Here is a 13,192-nt window from a genome sequence, read left to right as displayed (position 1 = left end):
TAGCTACAAGTTAAAAACAAGCTGCCTTCAGTATCTGTGTTATATTGTTTTCTGAACACATTTACAGAGTAGGGCCAAACTCTGCTCTTAAGCACTATGCATCTTTGAAATATGCACATGCCATGCATGCATATGTGTGTGTGTGTGTGTGTGTGTGTGTGTGCGTGTGTCTGTGTGCGCGTGCGTGTGTGTGTGTATTGGTGTGGGAAGAGGCAAATAAGATCTTAAGTACTTTAGTGTCAAATAGTAAACTAATCAAATTATAGAATGACATGCTTTTAAAATAATTTTTACACATCAAAGTTAGAAGTAATCAAATACCTGTAGTAGGATAATAAAATGTTAGAGCTAGTAAAACCACTAATTTTATAAATAGGGCAGCCAAGGTCTTAGGAAATATGTATCTGCCAAAAGTACGCAGCCGGTTCATGACTGAACTGAAGTCTGAATCCAGATCCCAGGACTCACTAGTGCTCTTCCTGCTGGTCCACGCTGCCTCTGAGGGCAGACGCATTGCAAATGCTTTATAAATATTTACTGAGTAAATGATAAATGATGAAAAAATGCCTTCCTTAACTTTATTTCTACTAACATAAAGCTTTTCAGACCTAGAGAAGAATGCTGGGTTTCATATCTGGTAATCAGTAATGATTTTAATTTTATTCCTTAAAGTATTTCAGGCAACAATGTAAGTATGGAGTAAATGGTTTGGATAGAAGTTAATTTTAGAAGTAGATGTTTTATATAATTGGGCACCTACTATATGCCAGGCATCTGTTCCAAGCCTTTGTGATACATCAGTGAGCAAAACAATCATCCTTGTTTTCATGGAGGTTACATTATGCCTTGGGGTGTGTGTGTGTGTGTGTGTGCGTGTGTGTGTGAAAATAAACAATAAACACAATAAACAAGTAAACTGTATATTATCTTAGGAGGTGATACATACTATGGTGAAAAGGAAAAGTAAAGCAGGCTAAGAAGTGCCAGCCAGAGGTGGGTTTGCAATTTTAGACTTTAGTGAGAAAGTAACTTGTGTGCAAACACTGGGAGGCACAGCGTTCCAGGGAGAGGTGCCAACCAGTGGAAAGACCACCAGGGCTGGGTAGGGGATCACTAGCACTACATGCATATCACTAACATTCATCACTTAAAGACAATGACTAAAAAAAAACACACATAACTTTATCAAGACATAATTCACGTACATAGAATTCACCCATGTGAAGTGTACAATTCAGTTACATTCGTAGAGTTGTGCAATCATCACCTCAATCAATTTTAGAACATTTTCATCACCTTAAACAACAACAACAACAGCTGGGCACAGTGGCTCACGCCTGTAATCTCAGCACTTTGGGAGGCCCAGGTGGGAGGATTATTTGAAGTCAGGAGTTTGAGACCAGCCTGGGCAACAAAGTGAGACTCCATCTTTACAAAAATGTGGCTATATAGGGAAGGGCAGAGACAAGAGGCCAGGAAAGCATTTACCTCAGTGGAGTCCTTTAGCTGTAATCCCAATGAGGCCTAGCAAAGCTTTATTTCTTTTTCTTCAGAATAAGCGCTATTTTCTTCTCACCCCAACTTTCTAAACCAACTTGGGTGCTTTTCTGATTGTTGTAACCAGAGCTTTGTTTGAAAAGTAGACTCTTCAAATAAGGAAACCGATGGAAAAATTGGTAACATAACAGTGCAAGTCTGTTATACATCCACAATGATGCAACTGGTTGAGATGGCTTAGACAGTTGTGACCTCCATGAATACCCTCTCCAAACCATGGTCTCCAACTTCCAAAATCTAACCCCCTTAAAAAAACTGAGGAAGGTCAACAAGCAATTATAATACCATTGTTAAAATATCTGCTTCTTCTAGGCCCATAACGGCTATCTCAAGGGCCACTGCAAAGTCTCTTTAGCACCTATCTAAGTTCTGTGTTTGGCACCCCCTGCTGGTGGCATGCTAGGCCTGGTGGGACTACATGTTTTTAAAACAAGCATATCAGGTCTTAAATATTCAAAAGACCACTGTTCCTCAAAACAGTCACCTAGGGAGGTTACCTGACTATTCAGCAAATTCAACCAATATTTATTCCAACAATGCTGTAATTCTGTCAATGGAACTGCCTTTGAACTTTTGAACTGCCTTCAGAGCCAGACAAGTAACTAATTACTTACTTGTCCCAAATAGGTTTAAATCAAAGGAAAAAAATTATACTTATTTTATTCCATATATTTGCTTCCAAATGATTTTGTTGTCGCCAAACAAATTCACCTTTAATGGGTAACCATCTTCCAACTTTTAGCCACAAGCACTGGAAGAAGTTTCAAAACCAGCAGTTCCCAAAATTTGTTGAGTAATCAGAGTATGGTTGGCAAAAGTATATAATTTTGCTTTTCCTCTGTGTCTCTGCAAATCTCTCCAGTTTCTGCTGACCACTTACACTGTAAAAGGTCTGGGTAAATATAGCTTTGTCTCTATGACAACAATGACTTAATGAGGTATGATGTGGTTTCTGTTCCCTAAGCCTTCGTCACTGGTTTGCCTAGTCACAGTTCACACCTTCATCATCAAAGACATACAAAAGGTAGTTTTTGAGATCTTTCATACAAAAACAAAAGATCTAACTTAATCAGCAATATCTTCAAAATCCTGGCATAAATTATTGATATCTAAAATGCATTCAAATATGATCGTGACTCTAATTATTTCAAAAGCAAAATGGATACTTGAGAAATCCCACTGAAACAATTAAACTGGGATATTTATATACGTATAAAGAACTGCATCATATAAACAAAGCAGAAACCTGAAGAATGTTGTACATATCCACTTATTTATGAAAACTGAAGACTCAAAACTTGAAACATGGACATAAATACTTGGTTAAGTACATAAAACACATTATTATGTGCCTGCATGTTCAATTCAAAGTATCTTCAATGAGAAACTTTAAACCATGTTAAGAGAGTCTATTTTTTTACATCTGGCCTCAGTCAGAAGAGACATAAGCATACTCAATCAACAACTCCTTCGTTTCAGATCCAAGATACTCAAACGCACCAATTTTAACATGCTTAGAAATTTCATTAATCACATTGAGGCTGAGTAGCTCAGTAAAATCTCTTGAATACTTGAAAAAGAAGTAGAAGCCAAAATAATTTCAGTGGTAACCTACATAGTGAGCATGGTAAATTGAGGTCATTTATATAACAAGTGTTTATTGAGTGCCTACTATGTGCCTATATCACTTGGAAGGATAATACACATTTAAGCTAATGGAATGTTCTGTCAGTAATCTAAAATGTCAATGACAAAAGAAGAAGAGATATTAGGTGAAAAATGGAATAATTAAAAAGTACAATCTTTAGCAACTGCCAGTAGCATTTAATTTAACATTTTCATATAAAATCTCTCAATTGAATAATAACCCACGTGTCAAGTAATCTATATATTACTCAAAATGTGCAGCTTTCTAAATTAAATTTCTCAGGGCTATTAGTTTTCATGAAGCCAATAACAGCATGAGATATTTCACCAGCACTATCTAACTCTAGTGCAAGCACGCTGGAGACACCTTTATCCTTATTGTGCATGGTTTCACTAAAATTTTTTAACTCCTAAAATAAAGACTAGAGAGAGTACAAATAATTCAGAGTAAGTTTAAGAATAATGTTCTGAATGTGGCCATTAGAAATAAAAAGGAAAGAGTGGATTTTTCGCAACAAAAGATGTCATTATTCAATATATTGTCTTCAACAGAGCTTTGAAAGATATAAAAATTCATGTCATACTCCACAGTAAGGCAGAGATGAAGCTCCACCAAAGGAGAAAATTCATTTTTGCTTCAGTGAGAAAATTATACTGTGATATGAAATGAGTGCAATTGTTCATGTACATTCATATCAGCTGCTATACTGGCTAATTCTGTAACTTTTATTTATTCCTATAAGCATTTTAGGACTTTGTATCTTTATTGAGCTCAAGAAATCTAAATGAAATTCCAAAAATATGAACTATGGCAACTTTCTTTTGCTTGCATATAACATCAATTAATTAATTTAACCTATATGGTTCTTAAATTTCAGTTATTCGAATGAAAGTGTCATGCAGTGAAAAATGGGCTATAGAGTTTAAGTCCCAACTCTATAGTTTTCTATGTACCCTTGAATAAATAATTTAACCCCTCTGAGCAGTTTTTGTCTTCACATGAGGGTAATAATATTTCCTACCTTCTAATTTTATTGTGAAGATCTAGATATATAATTTGGCTAGCATGATTGAAAGGCACTAAGTGTCAAGCCCCATTTCCAATATAAGCTCAGGATCCTCGAAACTCTGAAATCAGTATTATTGCTAACTCAATTTTTTTTTCAGAAGATGAAAGAAAAGAAATGGCAAAATTCAATAACTTGCCCAAGGTCATAATGTTAGTAAGCAGCAGAGCTAGGAATCAGAACCAAAGTTTTCTGACTCTAGACCATGCACTTTTCACCACTACATTATATGTGTTTCTGTGCACAGGAGTTCTTTGTAAAGTGTAAAGTTATACATGCATATTAGTTGTATTGTTCCTGTTGCTACTATTACTAGCGGTCCCCATCAACACTGCCTAACCTATCTGGAATTTTTCCTTTCATGATTTTCTTCCCAAGCCTGGCTCACCCTTTCCCCTAACACTCATGGACAAATCCCATGTCCAGCCAAGGCCTCTCTTGATCACCACAGCTCAAGGTAGTCATAGCTCTCCAAGCCCTGGTGCCTTTTACCTCACTTATGGTCCTTAACATATTCTACTTGTTATAGTGAATTTCAGACCTATCTTGTGTTTCCCTCACTAGACTGTAAGCTCCTTGATGGTATTATCCATTTCTGATTTCCTTTATTTATCTCAGCATTTCGGAAACATATTCATGCCTTATGTATAAATATTTTCAAATGAATGAACAGATGAAAGTTCAACACTATTTCTAGAGTAATTAGCACATTCTAAGAACAATGGCTGAATGATCATAATAAAATTAATTGATTAAATGTTTTACATTTATATTTTTAAAAACCCTCATACTCACATAAATCCATAGCATTAAGCAGATGCAGCTATAGCAGATATGTGATTTCTCAGTATCCAAACACACTTCCAATTTGGGAGATAAATTCCAAAAATCAGTAGGAGGCAGAGCCCCATTTCTACCAGCAAAGCTAAAGGGCAGATCTCCCCTTGCCTTGTCATTCTACCACCTTCAGTTGACTCCACAATCTGCCCTTCAATAAGCATTTTCCTGCTTATCAAATTATTTGCAACCAGGGGCACACATCTAATACAGCACAAACAGATGGTTTAAAAGTCTTGCTTAATAAATATTTTCAAAATTATCAGCTTAAAATGTTATATATTTGTCTAGCAATCTTGAATAGAAAAAATAAACGTTAACATGGTTTTTAATTACACGAGAAAGTTTATGTGTGTTACAATCTATTTTTATGAACATATGCCCAATAGCACATAAAGGAGCAATTATGAATCACCTTATAAACTGTCCACACACAGTGTTAAGAAACATGCAATAATGCAAGTGATGTTATACCCTTCCATTTAAATTAAGTGAATCACTTAACCTAGTAAAGGACACATAAGACCATTTTGATGAACCTCTGAATCAGAAAATGGTCCCAAGGGAAGCAACATTGGGTCCACAAGATACCTGAGACATCAGCCCTGTGATACCACTATTGATCCAGAAATCTGAGAACCATACTACCAGCTGGACATCTACAGCCTAAGGTCTACTGGTTCTAAAGCAGAAGACACTCTGTTTTCTTTCTTTTTTTTTTTTTTCCCTGAGACAGAGTCTCGCTCTGTCACTGCAGTGGCGTGATCTCGGCTCACTGCAACCTCTGCCTCCAGGGTTCAAGCAATTTTCCACCTCAGCCGCCCAAGTAGCTGGGAGTACAGGCGCTTGCCACCATGCCTAGCTAATTTTTTTTGTATTTTAGTAGAGACGGGGTTTCACCATGTTGGCCAGGCTGGTCTCGAACTCTTGACCTCAGGTGATCTGCCAGCCTCGGCCTCCCAAATTGCTGGGATTACAGGCGTGAGCCACTGCGCCGTGCCAACACTCTATTTTCAATCCTATCCAAAGTATTCTGAGGTTTTGATCCCAAACTCTTGAGATTAATACTCAGCAATTTGTACTCCTGGCTTTCCTCAAACATTATCCCCACATCATGGACATATTACTACTATATTACTCTATACCAGCACTTTGAATACCCTTACTTCCACCATCCAACCTGGTCTCCTTCTCATGGAATGCAGTCTCTGCCTTCTCAAAACAGCACCTAACATATAGACTCAAATACTGCTTTGATGACTTTGAAGGAGCAGAAAAACAATACATGAGTTACAAGTTAGGCAGTGATTTGTTTCAGCATATTTTAAAGAGAGGCTAATGAGATTTGTGTTGTGCACACAGTAGGCACTCATGTATATTTTAATAGGTATTTCAAACAGGGCTCATTTTGCCAATAGTAAGCAAAGAGATGTTTTTTCCATATGGCACAAACATTCACCTAAGAAAGCTAAAATACAATCGCTTACAGGTTAATAAAATTAATGTACTTACCTTGTTATTTTCTCTCCCAAGCCTCTGGGTCCACCTAAAATCTCTTGCTTTTTGTATATGTGGCTAAGCAATATTCTGCTTAGAATAAACCTTTTGGCTAACTAGCTATCTCTGTAGTTTTACTTCCCATTTCTTTAGCACCTTTCCTTTAGTACATTTTCAAAACAGGGCTTGATTTTTCAATGAGATTCTATTGCTATCATACGTTCTAACCCAGCATGTGACTTCTATCCTAATTCCCCAAAATGTTTCAAACATTTACATGGCTCAACAAATAATTCTCACTAGATTTCCTCTGTTATTTTGACTTTTCAGTTTGAATATATTTGTATTAGTTAGATAATTTTTCATTATTCTTAAAAATAACTTTCACTGTTTGCTCTTCAAAATCATTTCAATCCCTAGAATCTCATTTTAATTCACCAAAATTCATGTTATGGTTCATTATCATGATCTTGGCTAGATTTACTGTCTACATAAACATATGTGTAACATAAATATAAATATAAATATATGAACTTTCTTAAAGATTCTTTACAATCAATTAAGACTCTAAATTATCTGTCAAATAATTTTCTATTTTCTGCTCACTGTAGTAATTAACTAGAGTTGTTTTTGCCCCAGTCTTAAAATACTTCTCTAATCCACTATTTTTCTTCCTATTCAACAAGCTGCCTTAACCGTAACTCTTACTGTACTTGCAATAATACATCTTTCCCTGAAAATATGTTCTTTCCAACTCATTTTCTCTAAGAGGTTATTGTTTTTAAATTATTATAAAATTAATAACAACAGCAATGAAAAAGCCAAATCCCTTTTTTTTTTTTTTTTTTTCAAATTTCATTCTCACCCTTCAATTCCTTTTCTTTCTGTTTCACTCAGGCACAATTTCTAGGAAATCCTTCCTCTGGTCTCATTCACTTCTGCTCAAACTCTTTCACTTCTTCTTTATATCTTCCAACCCCTTCCTAACCATTATCTCTTCCATAATTTGACCTCAACATATCTTTTCAACTATTTCTTCCATAATTCATCCTAAGTTAGCCCCTACTCCAAACTGATCCTTCACTGTTCTCCAAATATGGTGGGCTCTCTCCAGCCCCCACAGCTTGGCACTCACTCTCCCCCCCTTCTACAGTGCTTTTCCTAACCTCTTCAAGAAACCCAACCTGTGGCTGTGCTCTACAAGTTGTTGGACAGAGCTATGGATATTCTACTTTTTTTCTTCGGCTTCCTCCAAACCCCATCTTTCCTGTTTTGCTGTCATTCTCCTCTATGCACTCCAAAGACGTCCTCTTGTTGCAAACCACAGACAATCCTTTTCCTGCTTGATGATTTATATGCTGCTTTAATTCCAAACTTTCCATTATTCTTTCTTTATCATGGCATTTATCTTAGTTTGGTTCATGCTGCCTTTGAGAAGGAACTATTCTTTGATTATTTCTTTTGCCCTGTTTCTCCATGAGCATCCTTCAGGCCTACAACAAGTGGACAAATCTTTCACGTGAAATATTTAGGCTACATTTTTAATTCTATACCCTTATTTCCTGGGCCAATAATAGCATGGTCTCCATAAAGGACAGCCATTCCTTTGCTGAATGGAGGAAATGATTCCTCCTCTATTCAAATGCAGCCCTGCTGATTAATTAAAGAAATATGTCAAAACAGCTCCCAAGAAGAACCCATATGTCATCCAAAGAATTAAATGTTTTGAAAATAAGAAGAACCACTTGGTCCATTTTTCAATAGAGATTGAGAACAAATGAAAAGAAAGAGATGAATCAGAATTCAAGATGAAATAAATATAGAAATCTCTAGCTAAATGTAAGAAGAAAATATTTAAGCCTAGGCCTCTGGTAAGGCAAAAGGCCATTATGTATGTGCCTAAGGGTTTTACCACCTTTGTAACATTTGCCACTAGATTTTGATCAAAGCTGAGCCCTCAAAAGGGAAAATGAGACATAAAAAGGTCAGGGAATAAGAATAGTAGGGAGTGGATAGAAGGCTTTGGCATGATACAAAAAATTCTTTAATATGGTATGCTTCAAAAACAGTGGGAAAACAAACAAACAAACAAACAAAAAAACAGCATGCACTTGAAGATGTCAATCCTTTGTGGGAGTGGATTTACTAAACTATAAGGCACTATTCCAATGTAGGCTATTTATTATTACTCAACAGACATGCAATTATGTCTCACCCTCTGCTGAGTGACAAAGGTTATTAACTGTGTCCCACCACCTCTCCCAAACCTACAATGACAAAAGTAGTTAGAGAAAAACAGAACATTGGGATGGAAGGGCTTATTTCTTCTCTTAAATCCACGTTGCCCACTTGGTAACTGAGCTCCTGTACACCAAAGTAGTAGAAATGAGAGGCAGAAGCAGAATGCTGTCTCAACTTGGCTGTCTGCCTTCAAGGATTAAATAAAAATACGTGTTTATAGAAGTGGAACAGCTGCTTGAGTTAGTTTGGATACCCACTTTCAAGTCCTCAGGATGTTCTATTTTTCTAAGTCCACTACTCCTATAATCTCTGAAAAGTATCAGACTAAAGAGTAAAGATACATAGATGGTTTGGGTCCTAGGTCTCCTGGAGACAACAGAATTTCTTCCTCTTTCAAAACCTGGCATAGCAGTTGAAGTAGGCACCATCATAATGTTTCCATTCTTGGGCTATATTTTTTAAATGACTAGAAATTCTTCATTATCGTTTCACTTAACAAATACTTGATGCTATGCCACAGTTGAATAAGCCATATATATACATACATATATCTTATACATGTATACACACAAAGCCATAAATAAAGCTTCTCACTTTGTAGGCACTCAATATCAATTTCCTTCACTCTTGTTTTTACCTTGAAGCTCTATGTTCCAGCATATCATTTTATAGATATAAACAAATATTCCTGCTATAGTGCAAATTGTGATATAATAGAATATATGATATGATATGACATGACATGACATGGGAGTGACAAGAATAGAAGGCATGTTAACTGAGTCTTGGGCTACTAGTAATTGGCCTGGTGGAAACTGGACCATATAAAGAAAAGGAACTCAAAGTCTAAGGGATTTGCATTTCAAGAACCAGAGTAAAGATTTCTTCTGAAATCTAAACAAGTTGATACAAGAAACGGTAATGTAAATTTAAATGGAAACTATTTATTACTTGTTTTGCTTTTCCTTAAAAAAATAGGTACAGGGAGAAAATTTAGAGCAAAGCACAGAAATTAATTTGTACTAACAATCAAATGCAAAAGAAATTATAAATATCTGTCAAAAACAAGGCTAAGTGAACTATTTTTGAAGCAACAACAAAAAAAAAAAGACCCCTGGGCAAGAAATTTTACAGTCATCCTCTTTCTAGGTCGGAACTCTCTTAGAATGAGACAAAGAAAAATCCGGGCCTGGAATAAGAGGAAGACATTAGGAATCCTTTCACCACACAGACAGAGATTTCTTTAACAAACAGATGAAGGGCCAGAGTAATCAGATATCACAGGAAAAGGTAAGGAGAATAAAAAAGACTTGGGGGGGAATAAATGAAAAATTGTGACTCCAGAGTAAAGGTTGATACATTTTAAAAATATCCATGAGGTTAAGTTAGGTGGAAAGAAAAAATAAATTATTAGAATATGATAAAGGAAAGAAAGAACCATTCTTCATGTTTCTCCACCAGAAAACATTTGGTATGCTGCACAAAAATTAAATTTGATATTTTAATGTACCTGAACAAGCACTAATGAATTCTGGGCCAAAATAAAATTTTAAATTCCTAATACCCACTCTATACAACACAAAGCAGTGGTGGGGGGGGGGGGGTGAATGCTTCTACATAAAAACAAATGACTTGTTTTGGTTTACCTTTATAAGGCATAAATGGAAGGCATTCTAAAAGTATACGAATAGAAGCCAAGAATGCTAATTGTTTTTTTAAAAGAATAGAAAATCATGAAGAAAGGATCACAGAAACTACACCAATGTCATTAAAATATAATTGGACTTGCAGGAACAATTACTGTGCTGTACTGTAAGGGGAGCTGTTGGCACATAAGAGCAAAGCACACATATGAGCTCATCAGCCGGCCTTGGCAAGACCCACTTCCAGCTAGAAGCAGTCATGTTTCAACACCTCTGATTCCCTAATGCTGACAAGCTAAACAACTTGTTTTGTCTCTGGGAGCTCTTCTCTGGTGATTAACTGCTTATGGTGAATACTAATTATATGAAAGTACAGTATTCAGGAAGTCATGTCCTATTTCCTCTACCTACAGCCTTGACTTGTCTCTGAATCTAGAAGGCAGAGCCATTGCAAACCAGAACCAAGAAAGACATTTTCCTCCCCCTGAATAAACAAATATATCTCCTACTTTTTAGTATAGCACAGCTCACTGACAACAAACTTCCTTTAACCTCTGGGCTCCAAACCAAATATAATTACCATAAAATGAGTGTTTTAAAGGCTTGTAATAATTATATGGATAAATCCACAGCAAGAGTTTGTGAATTAGTGAACTATGAGTGTCCTCCATTCCCCATGTCCCATGTTGAAAATTTACCCCAAATTGTCAGTTCTTAGGAACTGCACCTCAGATTAAAATCTTCTCACCAGGGAGTCTATGAGAATTTCTTCTTGTGTTTTAAATCCTAAGTGCTTGTTAAACTGCCAACACTGCAAAATTAGAGACCATTAAACAATATAACAGCAAGTGATTAAATCTACCAAACACACATTCAAGCAGCTTAAGCTGCTTTTTAATTAAAAATAAAATATCATTGGCTAAATTCAGATGTCTTAGCTATCCAGAAAAAAGTCAGAAGGCTGTTGAAAATGCACAATGCTGCTGATAAGGCCAGATACAAAAGGAGAAATAGGGCAAGGGGTTGGCTGAACAGGAGGCTCATCTTGGTCCCTGGGCCTGGGTGGCAGCACATCCCAATGCTGACCCGGTTTAGGCAGTGGACTCTAAGCGGGAAGCCATGGCTGTGCTGCAGAGTGAGGAAGCCATGTGGCTGCTGATTAAATAAGCTTTATTAGCTAAGGCCTCCAAGGAGACAGGGTATTCCACCTTCTTGGAAGGGGAATGAGTTGAGTAACAGCATCACAGGAAGCTAAGGCATTGGAGATGTATAGATGGCTGAAGGAAATGTTAGTGCTATTTTTAAATACAGCTTAAGCTAATTGATAAACATTTCTTAAAACAATTATTAGCTTTTGGGGAAGGAGGCACAGGGGCTTCTGAGTTAATTGGATCATCTGAGATTAAAATCAATTTTTACTGCAAAGTTAGAAGTAAATAAACATTGTAGCTTTAAGTTGTTCCTACTTGTTTAAAGTAAAGAAAAGAAAAAGGGCCAGGGGGCTTAGTCAACTTCAGGCAAAAGGCCAAGAATCTGAAGATCAGACTTAAGGCTGAGATGATATCATTCACGCTGAAGTCTTGATACCCTTTCTGAAGCATGAGAAAATTTACTGGTAAAACCTTACCTCACCCACAGTTTTCTTATTTTTAACACTATTTTTTTTCCTCTGGAGAATAATTTTCCAAATATGCTTTTTGCTTTATATGTAAATGTTATAAATTTACTTTTAGCTTCAGACATGGTCTTACCTAAAAAGCTTGCCCTAAAGTAAAGTACAGGCACTTGGTAGCTACAGGAATATAAGACATGATACTCATATTTAATCACTTCGGACGCTGCTGCAGTTTCAATCACTTCACAATCATCCAAGGGTAGCTCAAAAGCCTCCTGAAAAAAAGCAAAAACAAAATGAAAACGGGTTTCTTAATAAGAAAAGTACTAACATGGAGAGGAAAAGAAGAGATTTTCTTCTTACAAAATAACAGTTAAATAAATATAAGGCTATGAGGCAAGGAAAAGGGAGTTTCCCATATTAATGTTTAACATTTGAGTCCTGGGTAAATAGTAAAACCAGAAAACATTAGCATTAAGTAATTCCAGATTGTTTTTGAGACACAAAGAGGCTCTGGATAAAGAAAAAGAAAGGAAAAAAAAACGAAAAGATCCATTGCCTGAAAAATCTTTACTGTACAATTTTAGCAACAAGATGATGGCTATACAAGCTACCTTCTTTCCTACCTGTGAAAGCTAAAAACATCCTAACAATTGAACAAGAGGCTGTGAAATGTCCCTAAAGATTCTATTGTACTTGCCAAAAGATGATTCATTGTGTGCTGAACAATTCCCAGTTCCATTTTGAATAAGAAAGTTATTCTGCAAGAGGTTGAATTTGTTAGGTATATTTCAAAACCTGAGATGATTCTGTTTTCTTCATTATTGTGCTATCTTTGGTATATTTCTACAATAAATCTTGATTTATAATAGAGTAGATGGCAAATATTAATGTCAACTTGCACAGAGTTTTGTAAGCAGAGATGATGATAGTCACCTCACTTCTCACCTGATCATTTTTTACTGGTTGATTTTTGTGTGTGGGGCTTTTAAAAGAATGTATCTTACTGTTTAGAAGCAATTAATTGGACATGTTGAGTCAGAGTCTGGTTCCATCCACATTCACTTATTTATTGGGGTTGAAGAATT

The 13,192-nt window shown here is 36.1% G+C and overlaps 1 protein-coding gene across 10 annotated transcripts in view; it reads right to left on the bottom strand.

The window, feature by feature from the left end:
* ATG10 (autophagy related 10) overlaps positions 1–13,192 on the bottom strand; it is a 291,958-nt gene that overhangs the window by 88,319 nt on the left and 190,447 nt on the right. For all 10 annotated transcript variants that reach the window (XR_008525345.2, XM_003776622.5, XM_054555710.2 and 7 more), the window contains one exon: positions 12,241–12,379. Coding sequence is in view for 9 of the 10 variants with exons in the window: in XM_003776622.5 (XP_003776670.1) it covers positions 12,241–12,379 (139 nt within the window). In the remaining variant the exon portion in view is untranslated. The remainder of the gene's footprint in view (positions 1–12,240; positions 12,380–13,192) is intronic.

This window comes from Pongo abelii, chromosome 4, assembly GCF_028885655.2.
Source record: "Pongo abelii isolate AG06213 chromosome 4, NHGRI_mPonAbe1-v2.0_pri, whole genome shotgun sequence".
Classification (NCBI taxonomy): domain Eukaryota; kingdom Metazoa; phylum Chordata; class Mammalia; order Primates; family Hominidae; genus Pongo; species Pongo abelii.
The sequence above is the reverse complement of the archived record's forward strand: the minus strand, read 5'-3'. Positions and strand labels throughout refer to the sequence as shown.